The 20,894-nt window shown below is 34.1% G+C and overlaps 1 protein-coding gene across 1 annotated transcript; it reads left to right on the top strand.

Annotated features, from left to right (window-relative positions):
• Positions 1-12,131: 12,131 nt before the first annotated feature.
• LOC141702102 (uncharacterized) lies at positions 12,132-13,900 on the top strand. The gene is made up of 4 exons (XM_074505791.1): positions 12,132-12,519; positions 12,924-13,056; positions 13,156-13,343; positions 13,569-13,900. The coding sequence occupies exons 1-4, from the start codon at positions 12,357-12,359 to the stop codon at positions 13,604-13,606; spliced, it is 522 nt and encodes a 173-aa protein (XP_074361892.1). The 5' UTR covers positions 12,132-12,356; the 3' UTR covers positions 13,607-13,900.
• The last annotated feature ends 6,994 nt before the right edge of the window (positions 13,901-20,894 follow it).

The raw sequence follows: 20,894 nt of genomic DNA on the forward strand, positions 1-20,894 counted from the left end.
GTCATTAAACCCAAACTGCTATGTGTTACGTGTTGTCTGTTTTGATCCAAACGTGTTTTGGATATTTATTGAGTGTTTTATCGTAAGTTATATATTTTATATCAAAACCCGTACAGCTCAAAACCATGTTTTAAAAGCCCGTATTTCAAACAAAATCATTGGCCCTATTTTGCCAAAAATGCCCTATACCATATCGCTATTCTCAACCCCTAGACGTTTTACAAATTTACTTTTTTCGCGAAAAATGACTTTTCCGGACCCCTTCGGGTACCAAAAACCCCACAAAAATCACATTTTTATTTTTATATGATCATAAAATTATCATACATTATTTTTCTTTGCATTTTTCTAATATTCACAATTTTTGGGAATTTTTAGCATTTATTTTGTATTTATTAAATATTTAAAAATTCATTATTAATACCCAAAAATTATAAAAATTGAGGCCAAATATTTTTATTAGGAGTGTAATTAGCCCCTTAATTTTATTTGGGGGTATTATTTTCACAAGTATAAATAGCTGATTTACTGTTAATTAATTAGTAATTAATAATAAAAAAATCAGAAAAAAAAAACAGAAAATCAAGAAATTCTTGTGTGGGTGAAGAACAGGGCAGGAAAATCAAAGCCAATTTTGATCGTGATTCTGTTAACCAAATCAGTCATGTAAGTATCCGTTTTGAAGCTGATTGAGTGTAGTTTTCAATTATGTAATCGTTTTTGTTGTTAGTTTAATCGATTTCTAATTTGTATTTTCGGGTTTTTATTTCAAATTCGGTCTGAATGAATCGTTAGTTGTTTGTTGATTCTGTTGATGGGAATGAATAGATCATTGAATTTACAGTCGAACGGCACCGGTTTCGTCAGTTTTGGTGTTGATTTCGTCCTCGTCGGAGAACTGCCGCCACGGCGGTGTTCTTCGTTTTTCCGATGACATCGTCGACGAACGGAGAAGAAGGAAGGTGGGAGGAGGTTGCTATGGTGGCCAGGAACGATCACGCAGAAGAATCGGACTGGAATCACACGATTTGGCCGTGTTTTTACTCGCCGGAAAATTCCCGCCGGCTTCGGGTTTCTGGGCTGCTGGGTTCGTGTTCTTCGCGACCCGGGTTCGACCCGGTTTGCAACCCGGTTTCGACCCGGGTTTGATCCTAAAAACCCTAATCTGAAATCCTGAAACATGTTTCTGATATATTATTTATTTATTATATTTTCAAAAATCAGAAAATCAGTTTTAATAATTCTAATAATTAATTAAAAATCAGTTTTAAATTCTTAGAATTATTTTCAGAATTATCTTATTAATTTATAAATTCGAATTTAATTAATTATTTAATTATTTATCTAATTATTTATTAGTTATCTAATTAATTAATAATTAGGTAATTAATTAATAATTAGGTAATTAATTAATAAATAAGTATTAAATAATATGATTAATAATAGGATAATTAGTTAATATTACGTGTAACTCGTATTTATGCGAGTAGTGATTCAATAATTAGAATTATTATTCGAGCGATAATTATTCGAAGAATGTCGTAATAATTGTTCGTATCGTATAATTAAATACAGATAATTAATTGATTAACGAATCGTATAATTTACAATAATAATATAATGGTTCAATATTTATGTGAGGATCGCTAATAGTTCGTATTTATACGAGTAATTAATCGTTGAGTTAGATTATAATTCGAGTAATAAGTAATTATTCGATAAATAGCGTATCAGTTAATTGAGTCGATTGATTATTTGTGAATAATCGATCTGATCGAGTGAGTATTAATAATTTGTAAATAATTGTAATAAATAGTAATTAATCTTAATAATTAGGGATTAATTATTTTAAAATACAATAATTATAAATTAATTATTTAAAAATATAATTAAGGATTATTTATTTATAATTAATTATTTATAATTAATTATTAATTAATTAAATCTTGTTTAATTCATAATAATTAAACCGTTAGTCCGATTTGAGCGAAACGAGGACCCCTAGACTCAGAAAAATGAAACGAATCCAATAAAAATAATTGTAAGTTATAATTTCTTCCGGAAGAGAGTGGTCTTGTGATAATTAATTATTTATAGGCCCTATTAGGGGTAGAATCGAGTCAAATAAATTCCGAAAAATTGTAATAAAATCAGATAGGGTTAGTTATTATAAATATGAGTCTAGTATCGATTCTAAAAATAATTATAAGTCTAAAAATTAATTATGTGCTTTATGTACTATGTGCTTTACGTGGTTATGTGAACCTTACGTGCTATATAATTATATGTGTATATATGCGAGTCAGATAGAAACGCATGGGTAGACTGATGAGGTTACATAGTATCAATTCGAGATACACGTATATAGAAAGTTATCTAAACGACTATCTTTCTATGATTGGTTCAGTGTCAGCAAGGCAGAGCAAGCTAGAGACCGAAGGTGCTGAGTTGAACCAGGTTAAGTATGCGCAACGCAAGTTTTCCCCTATTCTAAATTCAGAATAGTGAATTATATCTCATTTTCCCATATCAGTTATCTTTGATAATTTTGTTCATATACACTGTTACAAAATTATTGAATCTTGTTTCCATTTCATTTCGATTCTTAATATCTCCCAATTTATTGAATCCTCTATTCATATTCCAATATTCTTACCCTTGTTACATATATTATGATATATCCTGATGTTGGGATATATCAAAAGCATTCCGATTATTCCGGATGTTAAGCTTTGGACTGGATGGTTACGATGCGGACTGGGTTTTACCCAGACCTTTAATTAATAGGCCATAGTTGCCTGAGTACTCCTTATATTGGTTGGGTCTATGCAGTTGGGTATAGATCCGCACTGTATCTTGACTGATCAGCAGGTTCCAGTGCATATGTTGGTTCTTGTTTCCAGTCTTGTTCATTTGGCACTCGCCAGTGTTGGCAAATTATTATCCTATACAGATACAGATGGTTGTTCAAACCAGCAGCTTATTGGTTCACTTATTTCTTTCCAAGGAAGAGCCAAAGAAGGTAGAAGAAGCTTTGTTAGATCCTGATTGGATTTTAGCTATGCAGGAGGAGCTAAACCAATTTGAAAGGAATAATGTATGGAAGCTGGTGCCTAAGCCTAAAGGAAAGAATCCAATAGACACCAAATTGGTATTCAGAACCAAGATGGATGAAAATGGCATAGTAGTCATGAACAAAGCTAGATTGGTTGCTAAGGGCTATTATCAACAAGATGGTATAAATTTTGATGAAATATTTGCTCCTGTTGCAAGACTTGAAGCCATCAGAATCTTCTTAGCCTATGCAGCCCATGCCAATTTCAAAGTCTATCAAATGGATGTCAAAAGTGCCTTTCTAAATGGAGATTTGGAGGAAGAAGTCTATCTCAGTCAACCTCCTATTTTTGAAGATCCAAATTTTCCAGATCATGTCTATTATCTTTTAAAAGCACTTTATGGACTGAAGCAAGCACCTAGAGCCTGGTATGACACTTTATCAAAGTTCCATTTGGAAAATCACTTCACAAGAGGTACTGTAGATAAAACTTTATTTTTTAGAAATATTAATGGTTCTAGTATACTTGTTCAAATTTATGTAGATGATATTATTTTTGGCTCTACAGATGAGAAACTTTGTAAAAAGTTTGCCAAACTGATGCAAAATAAGTATGAAATGAGTATGATGGGAGAACTGATTTCTTTCTTGGTTTACATGTTAAGCAAGTCAGTGATGGAATATTCATTAGTCAAACTAAATACATTTTTGATCTTTTAAAGAAGTTTGATCTAGTGGATTGCACATCTGCAAAAACTCTCATGGCCACTGCAACTAAGCTTGAATTAAACACTATTGAAAAGTCTGTGGATATTTCAAGTTATAGAGGCATGGTTGGCTCACTTTTGTACTTAATAGCTAGTAGGCTAGATATAATGTTTGTTACATATTTATGTGCTAGATTTCAGGCTGATCCTAGAGAATCTCACTTAATAGCTATTAAGTGAATTTTCAGATATCTCAAGGGAACACCAAAACTTGGCATTTGGTACCCTAGAGATTCTGGTTTTGATCTAACTGGTTATTCAGAAGCAGATTATGCAGGTTGTAGAATTGATAGAAAAAGTACAACAGGAACCTATCAATTTCTAGGAAACAAGCTTGTGTCCTGGTTCAGTAAAAAGCAAAATTCAGTTTCTACTTCTACAGCTGAAGCTGAATATATTGCTGCTGGTAGTTGTTGTGCACAGATTTTATGGATGAAAAATCAATTGCTAGACTATGGTTTGCAAGTTGAGAGGATTCCTATTTTTTGTGATAACACAAGTGCAATTGCCATCACTGAAAATCCAGTACAACATTCAAGGAAAAAGCACATAGATATCAAGTACCACTTCATAAGGGAACATGTAATGAATGGTACCGTGGAACTATATTTTGTTCCAAGTGAGAAGCAGCTTGCAGATATCTTTACCAAGCCACTGGATGAATCCACCTTCTCAAGGTTGGTAAGTGAGTTATGTATGCTTAATTACTCTTAAATCTATATGAGTTAATTTGCAAGTTGAAATGCAGCCAAAAATTTAATTGATTTTTCAGTCTTGGATGAAATTTTGGCTAAGTCAAAATTTACATCTCGACAAATGATCTTTATCCATCGAGTTTGATCATCCGTCGGTATATTATTTGCTAATAAAAATCAATTATTTTTCTGGAATATTTTATGTCTCGACGGATAACTGTTTATCCTCATCCGTCGAATTGTCTTAATCTCAGCCGTTAATTCCCTGTACAATATCCATCAAGTATACTTACAATTTGTAAGCATAACACGACGGATAATGGGTGCAATTTTTACAGTTTATTTTTAAACGGCTATTTTAGGCAATTTCTATTGGTTACTTTATTTTACTTTATTATTTTTATCAGTTATTTTTGAGATAGTATAAAAGCTTATATTATTTCAATCGCTTTTCTTATATCATTCTCAATTCAACTGCTCTAATTTCATTCTCTCTCAAAGCACTTACTCTCTTTCTCTTCAAGCTTTTATTCTTTAATAATGGCACCTGTTGTAAAGATTATGTCTCAAACTGGGTACATTTATGAGAAGAACAATTTCACTGCACTAGTGAACAAGGGTATTCAGCAATCTGGTGACTATCACAAGATGACGGACTTTGTGAAGAATTGCAAGCTCAATTATGCCATGCTGGAATCACCCATAATCTTCTGTGAAGTTGTTGAAGAGATGTGGACCACTGCTACCTACAACTCTACAGATAAGACCATCATACTAACCATTAAAGGTAAAGAATTATGTATCAATAGTGATGTGATAAAAGCATGTTTCAAAATTCCTGATGATAATGTGACCTCACCACACACTGACACTGATATAATCAATATGCTTAATTTCATGAACTATGCACTTCCTACTTCTAAACTGAGTGACATTAGGAGAATGGGTCTTAGAAAAGAATGGAGTTTCATGTGTGATGTAGTTACAAGGGTTTTCTCAGGAAAGATCAGTAATGTTGATTCAGTGAATATTTCCATGCTTAACATGCTCTACATGCTAGTTACAGATAAGTATTTTAACTTTAGTGACCTTGTTTCATTTAAGTTAGGTTTTAAACTGGGAGAGTTAAATAAAAGAGGTAAGAATGTGTATTATGCTAGATTACTTATGATGTTAGCTAACCACCTTTGTGAAGAGATTGTGCTTGAGAACCCTAACAACAAATTAGATTGTTGGGTTCAAGAGAGAAGGCTCATTGCAGATTTGAACAGGGTCAATCATCACAAGGATGTGCCATTGTTCTATTTTCCTGTAATGCAAGCACCTCAGGCAAGTGAGGTAAGTTCATCTATCCCTACAACTATTCCAACCTCAATAATTTCTTTGAGTTCTAGTGTGGCTATGGCAACTGTGTCAATGACCAAATAGTTGCCTACCCAAGCTACCAAACCTACAATTATTTCAAAATCCAAATCAAAGAAAACCCCCTCTGGTATCTCTTAAAAGATTCCAGTTGCAAAATCCACTAAAGCCAAAGAGGGGAGTGTGAAGGAGGGTAAATTAGGTGAGGAAAAGGGTGAACATAAAAGAAACCCCAAGAATAAGGTTGGAGAGTTGAGTGGATCCCAGCCTAGCCACACTGCAGTTTCCCAACAAACTGCAGTGCTTAAAAATGACAAAAGCTCATTTCTAGCTGCATCCTCCCAAAAGGATGTAGTTATTGAACAAAGCTCTCAACTTAGAGCACATGCCAAGAGGGTTAAGGACACAAGCTCACCCCAAACTTATGCCAGAAAGAAGAAATCTAAAACCTTTGGGGATGCACAGGGTACACACACAGTGCAAACTGGTATAACAGACACAGTCATTACACCTTCACAAATTCAGTTTGATGTGGCTCCAATAAATGGGGAGTCACAACCAAAATCTCTAGTTATAGAAGCAGCTCAAACACCTAGCACACCAACAAATTCTCTGGATGTGGATATGATAAACACATCAATTCCTGATTCCCCTTCTTTAACTCTGTTGGGAAACCAAAATCTAGTATAAGTGAGCATCATCTTTTAGATGATTTATTGGCTCACTTGCCAATTCTTTCAGGAACTGTTGTATCATCTGTGCCCAAAATAACTTCAATCAGCACAGAGTCAACAATAGTTTCTATTCCCAGCTCATTCATTTCTACTCTCTCGACGGATATTGCTCATCCGTCGAGTAGTGATTGTATCCCGACGGATAAGCTTGACAGCAGTTATCCGTCGGATACCAAAACCACTCACTCGATGGATATAACTCATTCGTTGAGTATCTCTGCACAGCTTCAAACTTCATTTATTTCTAGTGCAGAAGATTTAGTGGTTGTGCAGTCACTCTTAGGATTGAGAGAGAAGAGTGTTTTGAGTGAGAGTCTGGGTTGCTCCCAGGAAAAAAGAGAGGAAATGAGTGAAACTATGCAATCCATTTCTTCAGGATTGGCAAAAGAGAGTGAGAGGAGTCCCACCTTAGTAGGTGAAGGTGAGGGTGTGAGGGTGGGGAGCCAGGGTGAGACCCTGATGCAACAAAAGAGAGAAAATGAGAGAAATACAGGTACTGGAGCTATAAGAATGGATGTCATTGCTAGTGAGTCAATGAATGTCCACTATCTCAGCATCCTAAAGCTGATATAGATTCCACTTCCCTTGATGCTGAGGCATTTACTCACCCTGTTCCAGCTTATCAACTTCTAGCTGAACAGGGCAATGACAATGCAGAAAGGATGCTGAATTTGGTGCATACCACACAGTCTATGATGAGAGCTAAGGATGCCATCACAACTTTGCCTTCTACAGCTGGTGATGTTGACTATGAGACTGGTGGTTCAATTAATTTCTTTAGAGATAGGAGTGGGGATAGTGAAGATGAAGCAATGGACATAGGGGGAGAAGTAGGCTCAAGTTCAAGATCAGGTATGCCTTCATGGGCTTTCTCAAAGCACTGTGATGAGCATTACTTCAAGACAACCCTGATCCAGCTAATTAATCAGACAAATACTGCTCTTCAAACCACTACTAATGCCAGCACCAAGAAGCTCCTTCAGGCACATCTAGCCTCCCTGCAACTTCAACAAATCCAGGGCTTCCAGCATGCTAGGGATGTAAACACCATGAAGGGTGATATTGAGGAGATGAAGAAGGCCATTTCAGATAAGATAGATTCTAAACTTCCAGAAGCTACAATGCTTGACGTCAAGAGGCAATTAAGGAAAAATTATGATCTGTCAACCAAGATAGATGCCTTGGACACAAGAATGTCAGCCATGGAAGCATCTTTAACTGCCATTCATCTTCATCAAGCCCAACAGACAAATTTACTGCAAAAAATGGTGGCTGCTCAAACTCCCTCCTCACCTCAACTTGATGATAACAAAAAGGGGGATAAAGGACCAAGTGAGGGGGGGAGACCTAGTGAGGGGGAGAGGCTACAAATTCAAATCAGTAAAGTAATTGTGCCTTCAATTACTGTCTCAAAGCCATCAGTTACAGATAGTATAGATCTGATCAATGCAGCAGCATCCAACATAAGAGCAGCTGATAAGGAGAAGTTGAGTTTAGTCAACTGGGAGAAGATTGATGAGGAAATACAGAAGAAGTTTGAACTTGTCAAGGAGCCAGTTAAGTCAGCCATCCATCACTCTCAAGTCAAGCAAATTAGTGTGAATGAGATGAGCATGAACTATCTGGAAAGAGGACAGCCTTCCTGCATCAAATCTCCAAAGGCTGAAATAATTCTTAAACCAAGGGTGAACTACTCAAAATCATCATTGAAGAACCCCTTGGATACTGTATATAAGACACCCAAGCCTGATGAAAAGAAACTTCTGTCAAGATCAATTGCTTTCTACAAAGATCCAGCTGATTTAGCTTCTAAAAGGAGAATTGCCAAGATTTTCAGGAATGGGAAAGAAATTTGTGTGGTGGCTGGACATCCTTAATTTGCTCAAGCAAAGAGAGAAGAAAATGCTAGATTGAAGCAGGAAAAGAAGCAAGCTACTCTAGATGCTAAAAAGGCTAAACAGAAGAAAGAGAAAATTGTTATCTTAGCCAAGCTACATGCTGTAAATTTATCACAACAAATTCCTGTTCAGCCATCTGAAATTACTGAATCAAAGAAGCAAGTTGAACAACAGAAAAACTCTCCAAGAATCAAGGAATTGGCTAAAAGAACTAAAAGAAAACTGGATATTGTTGACAAGGAATTGAAAGATCAATTTCCTAAGGAATCCACACCATCTACAACTCAAGCATCAAAGCCCTCTATGGTTTTTGAAGATATCAGGGTGGTGGATCCCTACAGGAATATTCATGGTGAACCTATTGTGCCCAAGGATGAACCTATAGAATGGGAGAACATACCAATTCCTGACTTCAATCTACCAATCCTTAGCAAGCCAAGAAGAACAAAGTCAAGAGCAGTCAAGAAAGTGAAGCTGTCACCTCTCAAATATAAATCTGTAGTCAAAACTCAGTCCAAAGTCAATAGAGGAGATTACATGTACTTGTGTGACATCAAAGAATTTTCTGATCTAAACCTATATCTAGATGAACTAGATGAAGTGAGAGGAATTGATGCATACAGAAACCTACCTGAAAGGTTAGTGTTCAAGTACAAATGAGGAAAGGAGATTCAGTGGCCACTTCACAGGATCCTTCAAGAAAGCCAAACTGTACTGATAAAAGTTTATTCATCCTTCAACAAGAACTTTGGGTTCAACATTACTGCAAGAAGATTGGTACTGAAGAAGATTGAAGAGCTAAGGAGTGTTAGAGCTAAAGATGCACTTCCAAAGACTCTAATTATCCCTTACACAGGGAGAAGAGTGCATCTAAGACCCTACTGGCTGATGGAGTTTATGGATAACAAAGGTGTGAGAAGATTTTTCAGATTAGAAGACCAATTGAGCATCTCCAGCAATGAGACTCTTTTGGAAATGCAAGGAAAGCTAAATCTCTCAGAATCTGATGAACTGGAATTCCACAGGCAGCTCCAAAATCCGATTGGAGAAAATAACAGAAAGCTTGGAAAGAGATCTAGACCTTTAAGGAACTAGACAAATCTGCTCAGGCTGGAGGAGCATTTTGAAAATGACTGTGAGCAAAACTTTGTACATTTTGTTATTTGAAGCACTTTTCAGTAATATCTACTTTCTTTTTAAAGTTGTATTTTTAGGGTGTTTTGTTATCATCAAGTATCTCTTAATTTATGGCTACAATTCCAATAGACATAAATTGGGGAAGATTGTTGTGTATATGTTGTGTACTTGATGATTTCATGAACAAAACACCTTGGTAGATTTTACTTAGTGAAATTATGTAGCACTCGACGGATAAGATTTATAGTCCCGACGGATGACTCAATATAGTCCCGACGGATGATGACTTATTATCCATCGAGTGAGTAGCTTATGTAACAATAAGTCTGTAGCACATTTCTGCATACACCATTGTATAGATTCTTTAAGTAGTATTCAAGTCAGGCTGACTTTAACTAGATATGCAGAATAGGTTGATTAATTGTACATAGATGATGTCTTGTAATTCTGCATAAATGAAATGAAGTCAAGTGCCAGATTGCTACCCGACGGATAAACTACAATGAAGTCGACGGATGATCAACTAGACAACCCGACGGATGATCAATAACCCGACGGATGATCATGAACCCGACGGATACAGAATTCAAATATCTATTGACAGTGACAACATAGTCACATGCGTCGAGTGGATGCAAATGGAATGTGGTAGCCTATTCAACTGGGTTTTCGAGAACAAAGAAGCATTGCCATTTCCATGCTATTATGAAGATATTCAAAGATGCTGGAATAGAGTAATGAAGTAGCATTGTAATAGACTAGATAGTTTTTGTTTTATTATCCTGTCTCATTACTTTATAATCTTGGTGATATATAAACCAAGAAGTAGCAACTAAGAAACTATCGAACTAAGCAACAAAGCAGAGAAACATTTATAAGCAGAATTATTAGCATTTCTCTGTACTCTTAGTTGTTCAATTGTTGTAAGCAGCTGTGAGTATTTTGCACACAGGGTTCTCTTGATATATAATATATATCTCTGGTTGAAACATTCAAATCCACCAGAAAATTTTAAAGACTCTTGTTTTTAATTACTTGTGATTTGATTCATTTAAGTAACTATTCCGCATTGTGCTAATCAATTCACACTTATATATATATTCGAGTTAGAACATTTTTATTTCAAGAAAAAGTTTCAAGAATTCCATTCAACCCCCCTTCTATAATTCTTGTCATATTGTTAAGGGACTAACACAAACATATACAACATCGCCACCGACTGACTCCCTTTTTAGCGTACATTAACGAAATGATACAACCTCTCTATTTTCATACTCAAAAAATTCATATTCAATAGAAAGTAATCAAATCTTAATTTCAAATTATAGTCTAGTGATAAAGCTTACTTCAAATTTGAAAAAAAAACCCTGTATTTGGGCTAATTAATTAAGTAAATTTGTGTATGTACGATTGAGTTTTCCGTGTATATATGAGTGTTTATATATCTTTAACAAAGTATAAAAGAATGTTATGAGCGTGAATTTTGGTGCCAGATTAGAAAAGGAGGCAGAGATGGAAAAATGTGACCAACGTTAGAGTTATGGTGGTTGCAGGTATGGATTTGGTGTACGCATTTATTGAATGGGAATTCTCCTCGACAAAAGGGCACTCGGCCCGACAAGTGATAATTTGGACAACAGGTATATAAAATAATATTATTTAGGGCATTTTCTCTATAATTTACATGTAATTCGATTTGTAAGTAATTATTTGATATTATGTAATATATTATTTACTCGACATGGTTTACATGTACTTAAAGCTTAGTTGATGATGAATAATAAATTTTGTCATTCCATCATACTAATTAACATGATACGAAAATATGTCATATTATTAAAATTCGGATACCACGAAATCATGTTATATTTGTAAGTTTTTGAACATCATTAATTTGTTAATAACATTTTATTAGTTTTTATGTGATATATTATTTAAAATAAAATAATCAAGATTAGCTATTAATGGGTAGAGAATTAAATATGTTATAATAATGAAGGTATTAATACGAAATAAATAGGATGAGAGTTAAAATGTCATTTTTATATCTTAGGGGGTATAACAATTATTTTACTTGATTAAATTATCTCATTGAAACCCCCATTTGCTCTATTATACTCCCTCCGTTTCAATATAACTGTCCACTTTCAAAAAAATTACGCATATTAAGAAATTATAACATTGTTAAAAAAGTTATATTAGTTATCATATTTATTGTATTGACTACATTAACTACACCATTATTTATGATAAGGAGTTAGCCTTGGAAATAGAAACTAGTGATATAATAATTGTGTGTGGTGTAGAATTTATCTTGAAAATATAAACTAAATTTTATATCTTGCATAGCGACATTGAAAATGTAAGTGGACAATTATTTTGAAAAGAATTTTTTCTTCAAAAGTGGACAGTTATTTTGAAACGGAGGGAGTATATATAATAGATGATAAGGTTCAGCCGGAGAAATACTACTAAATAATAAGTTCAGTTGCTAAGACAGAGATGTATCATCGTTATCCCATATAGTGCGAGACTGTAAGTTTGTAACTCTACTCTATAAAATATAGAGCATTATAATGAATAATCAACACACAAGGTGTTGAGTTTACTCCTATGTTCATTTATTTTATGGTATCAGATCTCAGATCTTGTTGAAGATCACATTAATCTTATTATATATACTTTTTCCACCCTCTCTTGTCATTCTTATGGCAGCTTCTAACAACACCCTCCCTTCCTTTTCCCCATCGTCTATTACAACTTTGATTTCGATCAAACTTACTGCATCCAACTATCTACTTTGGCATTCTCAGTTTGTTCCTCTCTTGCGAAGCCAAAAGCTTATGGGTTATATCGATGGAACTATTCCATGACCGGCCTCTCTTATTTCCAATGGAGGGAGCGATGCTACCGCAGGTTCAATTCCAAACCTAGCGTTTAACAAATGGCTTACAACAGATCAAGTGTTATTGAGTTGGATTAATGCTCCACTTACGGAGAAGTTCTTGTTGAAGTTGTCGGTCTTTCCTCGTCAAAAGATTTTTGGGAAAAGCTCAAAAATACTTTTTCACAGAGATCAAAAGCCCGGGAATATCAATTCAAGCAAGAATTACAAAATTGCAGGCAATGACAGGGAGAATTTATTCATGATTATCTTCGTCGTTTTACGAATCTCTGACTCATTGGGTGTTATTGGTCAACCAATCTCGGATGAAGATAAGGTTATCTGTGTTCTAATGGCCTGCTTCCAGCATATGATTCCTTTGTTACTTCAGTATTTGCTCGTCCACATGTTCCTCCATATGATGAATTAGTACCTAATCTTCATGGCCAGGACATTCGTATGAATTCTCATCATAATTTTGATACTGCTTTTTTTGCAAAGAAAAACAAATTTAATTTTGCAGGGTAACAAAAGCAAGGAGAATCATTCAAAGGCTCGTACAAGAAGGGTTATACCAAATCTAATTTTGGTTCATCGCACCCCTCATTTCCGTCATGATTCAGTGATCCATCTTCTTGCCAAGTTTTTGGAAAACGTGGGCACACTACAATTAAGTGTTGGCGTCGGTTTGATAATAGCTACCAAGATGCCAAAACTCCGAAAAAATTCTCTGCTCTCACTATCGCATATGTTAATGATCCAGAATGGTACCCAGATTCAGAAGCCGCATCTCATATGACAAATTCTGAAGGTAATTTCACTTCCATGACTCCCTTATAATGGGGATAATACAGTTCAAACTGCTAATGGTTATACTTTATATATTTCTCATATTAGTGACATTAAATTTGGCAAACTTCATCTCAAAAATACGCTATTAGTTCCTTTGATAACCAAAAATCTTATTTCCATTAGCAAGCTAACTAATGATATGGATTGTCATTGTGATTTCTCATCATCTGAATTTCTTGTTAAGGATCGAAAAATGGGAAAGATACTTGGGAAAGGAAGTAGGCGTGATGGACCATATATGTTTGACCATTTATTTGATCCAGGAGACATAAATTTAAATTCATCGTCAATTGCTTTGGTAGCTTCTTTATAGTAAGAAGGATCTCATGAACGGTGGCACACACGATTGGGGCATCCCTCAAATCGTGTTCTTTCATTGTTAAATAAACAGAGTTTTATTTTATTTAATTTGAAGTTTGGTCTAGTTTATTCTAGTTGCCAATTTGGCAAACAATGTATGTTGCCTTTTTCTTTGGATAATAAAATTGCTCCTGGATTATTTAATTTAGTCCATGCCGATGTATGGGGAACTGCTCTTATTTCGTCACCCCAATACTTTCGTTATTATCTGGTTTTTGTCTATGATCATTCACGTTATACTTGGCTTTATCCTATGAAAAACAAATCACAAGTAATGGAAAATTTTCATAAGTTTCGCATGATGATTCTTAATATTTTTGGAAATGCTATTAAAGTGTTTCACTGTGATGAAGGTGGAGAGTTCACTAAATGTGCATTTTAATATTACCTCGATAATAATGGGATTATTTATCAATATTCCTGCCCGCATACACCCCAACAAAATGGCCGCGCTGAACGAAAGCACTGGCATATTACCGAGACGGGTCTTTCATTATTATATCTCTGTAAAGCTCCTATGTTTTTGTGGGTCGAAGATTTTCACACAACGGTTTGACTTGATCAATAGGATACCTTCTAAGGTTATTGGAATTATCTCTCTATATGAAAAGCTTTATGGCACAACACCAACTTATTCATCACTTCGTACATTTGGGTGTCGTTATCCGAATTTGGCTGATTATCAGAAGACTAAGTTTGATCCAAAATCTATACCATGTGTTTTTATTGGCTATAGTCAATATTACAAAGGTTTTCGCTGTTATCACCCATCTACACGAAGAGTATATATCTCCCGTCATTTATTATTTGATGAATCATTGAGTATAAACTGCTTCAAGTGGTATTTTTTGCACGGTTTATATAACACCCTCCAAATTCGGGGTATAGATTTGGGGCATTATTAACAACAATTACCAACGATACCTGCACAAGCGGAATATTAATATAATAATTACCCCGAACTATCACTACTCAGGATCTTTTAAGGGTTGAGTTTGGAAACAAGAATCATGCACTACACTTTATTACAAACCCAACTAAATAAAACCTGTCTCAAGAACTCTCTTTATTACAAAACTTTATTCTATCTACAGTTTCACTACGCAATCTTTTATTCAAACTACACAAAACTTTTATTCAACCCAACATTACTACTTATCCTGCTACACCTGATCTGGCAATTCAAAGCTCTCTTCGGGAATAGGAAGGAACACTCTTGGTATAAGAGGGTCCCGCTGCTTGACTCGCTTCTTGACTATGCGGGTCCTGATGGGTTTCATTCTCTACCTTAACTGTAAAACAATAGGAGTGACAATAAAAGAAATGAGCCAAAATTGCTCAACAAGCCTGCAACAATATATATATATATATATATATATATAAAGAGAGAGAAATAAATGAACCAATAAGCTGCTGGTTTGAACAACCATCTGTATCTGTATATGATAATAATTTGCCAATGATGGCGAGTGCTAAATGAACAAGACTGGAAACAAGAACCAACATATGCACTATAATCTGCTGATCAGTCAGAATATAGTGCGGATCTATACCCAACTGCATAGACCCAACCAACATAAGGAGTACTTAGGCAACTATGGCCTATTAATTAATGGTCTGGGAAAAACCCAGCCTTTATAGTAACCATCCAGTCCAAGGCTGAGCATCCGGAACAATCGGTATGCTATTGATATATCCCAACACCAGGATATACCAGAATATATGTAGGGTAAAAGAATTGAAATATGAACAGGGAATTCAATAAATTGGGTAAATCAAGAATTGAAATGAAACTGGAACAAGTAATAATAAATGGACAACAGTGCATATGAACAATGATTATCAAAGAGAATTGATATGATAGAAAAGAAATATAATTCACTATTCTGAATTTAGAATTGGGGAAAAACTTGCCTTGTGCGTACTTAACCTGGTTTAATTCACTGCCTTCTGACCCTAGCTTGCTCTGCCTTGTTAACACTGAACAAATCATGGAAATATAGGTGTTTAGATAACTTACTATATACGTGTATCTTGAATTGATATCACGCAACCTTATCAGTCTACCCATGCGTTTCTATCTGACTCGCATATATATACATATATTTACACAACACATTTATGCACATAATCACATATAACACGTAACACGTAAAGCACACAATTAATTTCTATATTTATAATTATTTTTAGAATCAATTCTGGGCTTATACCTGCATTACTAGTCTTATCTGATTTTATTATAATTTTTCGGGATTTATTCGGCTCAATGATATCCCTACTAGGACCTACGAACTATCAGTTATCACCAAACCACTCTTTTTCAGAATAAATTATAACTTACAACTATTTTTATGGGATTCGTCTCATTTTTCTGAGTCTAGGGGTCTTCGTTTCACTTAAATCGGACTAACGGTTGAATTGTTATGAATTAAACACTGATAATTCAATTTATTATTCAATATAGATAATTATTACAACCTTTTAAATCCTAAAATAATTTTTAAATAATTATTTAATAAAAATCAAAGTCAAAAATAATTTTTTTATAATTTTTGGAGTTAAAACGAAGAAGTTACGATTTATTGAAAATTATGTGATTAATTATTGAAATAATTAATCACTTAATAAATAAATAACTAATAAATAATTAATAGATAATTATTTACTAATTTAAAATAATTAATCCCTAATTATTAGGATTAATCACAATTTATTACAAATATTTACAAGTCATCGTTATTTATTTGATTAGATCGATTATTTACAAATAATCAATCAACTTAATTAACCGATACGCTATTTATCGAATAACTACGAATTACTCAAATTATAAACCAACTCAACGATTAATCACTCGTATAAATACGAGCTACACACTATTCTCGAATATTACCGAACTAATATATTATTATTGGAATTTAAACGATTCGTTAATCAATTAATTATCAGTATTTAATTATATGATACGAATAATTATTACGATATTCTTCGAATAACTATCGCTCGAATAATAATTTTAATTATCGAATCATTATTCGAATAAATACGAGTTACTCGTAATATTTAACTAATTATTGCATTATTAATCATATTATTTAATCCTTATTTATTAATTAATTACCTAATTATTAATTACCTAATTATTAATTAATTAGATAACTAATAAATAATTAAATAAATAATTAAATTCGAATTTCTAAATTACTAAAATAATTCTGAAATTATTAATTATATATTTTTTTTCAGAATTTAAAACTGATTTTTAATTGATTTTACAATTTAGTAAAAGCTAATTCCTAAATTATAAAATAAAAATAATTAATTAAATTCTAAAAACATAATTCAGGGAAAAGGATTGGGGGTTTTTGGATCGAAACCGGGTCGAACACCGGGTTGGAACCGGGTCGCACCCGGGTCGTCCAAGAACAACCCCTCACCCACACAACACCGGCGCCGTCACCGGTGATTTTCCGGTGAACGAATCCGGCGAACCCAGTCGGCTGACACACGAGTTTTGGCCTGGTTTCTCCCACGAATTCAATCCGTAGCATCTCGTGTGTCTTTCCCATCTTTCCCTGTCTCCCTCTATCACAGCTTCGCCACCAACCGAGCCGGAAACGGAAAAACGCGGCGGCGGCGGCGTCAAAATCCGGCGAGCTCGCAAACGGAAGCCAAACACAACGATTCTGGTACCAATCGACTGTAAAAACGACACCCTACTCATTCGTAGTAACAGAAACAACAAACAATCATTCAACTAAAAACCCGAATTCAAAAACGGGTTGAAAACTCAAAAACTCGAATCACAAATTCGGGAATAGAAAAATCAATTAAAAATACGTATAATCATCTACACAACCTGAGCAATCTATTCATATAACTCCCAGCAACCAAAACACAATGATTCACAAATACCCAATTTAGTTCAAGAACCCTAAAAAAATCGAATTTAAATTCGAAGCTATAAAACATGAAATTGATTACATAAATAGAAAGTAGAGATCAAGAGGATCGTTTTGGTTACTCACATGATTGAATTGGACAACAGAATCACGATCAAAATCCGGTTTGATTCTCTGCCCTGTTCTTCACCCACAAACCCTAATTCTTAATTTTCTGAATTTTCTGATTTTTTTATGATTAATTAACTAATTAATTAACAGTAAATCAACTATTTATATTTATGAAAATAATACCCCTAAATAAAATTAAGGGGCTAATTATACTCCTAATAAAAATATTTGGCCCCAATTTTTATAATTTTTGGGTATTAATATTGAATTTTTAAATATCCAATAAATGCAAAATAAATACTAAAATTCCCAAAAATTGCGAATATTACAAAAATGCAAAGAAAAATGATATATGATAATTTCATGATCATATAAAAATAAAAATGTGATTTTTGTGGGGCTTTTGGTACCCGAAGGGGTCCGGAAAAATCGTTTTTTCGCGAAAAAGGTCAATTTGTAAAACGTCTAAGGGTTCAGAATAGCGATACGGTATAGGGCATTTTTGGCAAAATAGGGCCAATGATTTTGTTTGAAATACGGGCTTTTAAAACATAGTTTTGAGCTGTACAGGTTTTGATATAATATATATAACTGACGATAGCACGCTCAATAAATATCCAAAACACGTTTGGATCAAAACAACCAACACATAACACATAGCAGTTAGGGTTCAACGACTTAACACATTTAATCACATAATAATACACATAATTTATTATTATTATAATATAATACAAGCGTAATTCCTCGGTCGTTACAGTTTAACTAAATTATTAGGGTCCGTACACTTTATTTCTAATAAAACATGTGCAAGTTAGAATTTTAAAAATTACATAAATTCCAGATGATAGTATAATGGGCATTCACCTGCTCTTTAAACTTACGAGACGATTTATTTTTGGATGCCAACATGTTTAAATTATCCATAGTCAAATGAAGATATTTTTATACCCTCCCTCCACGCCCGTGTAAGAGGCGTATTTGCATTCAACTAATAAAGACTAAACATGTATTAACATTTTCACATAAACACATGGATCTCCGTACCACCCCATACCCATAGTTAAGGGTGATCATCAAAACGCACAAATCAAAAAAACCATTCAAATCGTCCCACACCGCACCACAAAATACGGTTTTTTATTTTTTGTGATGCGACTGCAGTTTGAATTTTAAAAAACCGCGTGGTACAGTGCAGTTTACGGTTTAACATTTTAACATTACGATTTAAACCGCACCGCACTGCAATTTATAATATATAAAATATTTATATCTATACTTATATTTATATTATAAATAAATTTTTTTGTTTAATATAATTCAGGTTTGAATGATAATCACTTTCATCTATTAGGTTACATATTTAGGTTTAAAGTATTAGTATCCAAGTCCAGGTCTAATCTATTTAAGTCTGGGTCTATTACTAGTATTAGTCAGTTTAATTATGGGTAAGATGGTTATTAGTGTCATTGTTGATCTTAGCTCTTGAAGTTGTGTCTCTCCTGAGTTCAGTTCATTTTCCGAAAGTCATTATATTGTTCCTGCAAATTCTTGTAATGAGCTATTTCAGTCCTACATGGTTAATAATATAAGCTTTGATGATTAAAAACATGATAACTTAAATATCACAAATCACCGACATGTATTTATTTTTAATTAAAGACATTATTTTTGGCCACCATATTGGCTAAAATTTTATAATATTTCTATGTAATTAGATTTTTTTTTAAAATATGTAAATAGCACACACCGCACACACCGCACCGTATTTTCATAATACAGTTTATGCGGTTTTTAAGTAGCGTGACACGGTTTGAAAATTTGACCAAACCGCATTTGAGGGTTGATTTGTGGTTTGAGTAAAAAATCACAGCGCTCGCACCACGATCACCCCTACCCATAGTAGTCTACCAAATTTTACAATCTACTAAATTTTTAGTATCTCTCTATTTCCAAATCTAAATTTCAATTTTTTTTTTAAATTAATCAAAAAACCCAATCTTCCCTCTTCCCTTTCAAATATACTGGCACACCTTCACCATCTTGATATAGATACACACGCTATATTGAGAAGTATCAGATCGAAATACTTGATTGTGTGAGGCGTATGAAGTAAATATGATAGTATACCACATGCAGTAATTTGGAGATGATTAGAGCCTCAAGAGGTTCTACCTGATTATATAGGTGTTATTTATTCAGCGGTAAGGACTGTGTTCGGACGTTATTAGGAGATACTCATTATTTTTCAGTTGAGGTGGGCATTCTTTAGGACTCGGTATTAAACCCCTTGATTTTTATTGTTATTTTGGATGTGATTACTCGTACCATTCAAGCTCCTGTTCCTTGGTGTATGCTGTTCACTAATGATATTGTGTTAATCGCGGAATCTAAGGCTGAGATTAATACAAACTTAGAATGATGCCGTGCATCATTGGAGGCTAAAATATTGCGTTTGAGCCGTTCTAAGACTGAGTACCTTTGAACTAATTTCAATGAGGAGAATCAAGAGAAGGGTGCTGTCATTTGTATTTCAGATGACCGTGTTTCACAAACTGATAGTTTCAAGTATTTAGGCTCTATCGTAAATAGCAATGGTGATACTCCAGCCGATGTTACGCAACTCGTATTAAGGCATATTGGATTAGATTGAAGGCTGCTACATAAGTGTAATGTGATAAGAGTGTACATTTAAATTTGAAGGATAAATTTTATAGACTGACAATTATACTGACTTTGTTGTATGGTTCCGAGTGTTGGCCATTGAGTAAAAACGAAGAACGTATATTGGAAACTGCAGAAATGCATATGTTGCGATGAAATTTTGGTTGCATAATGGCAGATTATATTCCAAATAATACTTTAATAAGAATTTTGGGTGTTGAATCTATTTCCATGAAAATAATGGTGGAACGTTTACGTTGGTATGGGCATGTTAGACGCAGACGTACTTCCACCTCAGTTAGACTGGTTGAAAATATTTTGAAGAGAAACAGAGGTAGACTGCGTAGAACGTGGCATGATTAATTGAATTTGGATATAGAGGCCTTAAATCTCACGGGTGACATGACATTAGATAGGATTGATTGGAGATGACATATTAGAATAGTTGAGGCTGAATATCGTGACTTGCA

The sequence above is a fragment of the Apium graveolens genome, unplaced genomic scaffold (assembly GCF_009905375.1).
Source record: "Apium graveolens cultivar Ventura unplaced genomic scaffold, ASM990537v1 ctg4659, whole genome shotgun sequence".
In the NCBI taxonomy this organism is placed as follows: domain Eukaryota; kingdom Viridiplantae; phylum Streptophyta; class Magnoliopsida; order Apiales; family Apiaceae; genus Apium; species Apium graveolens.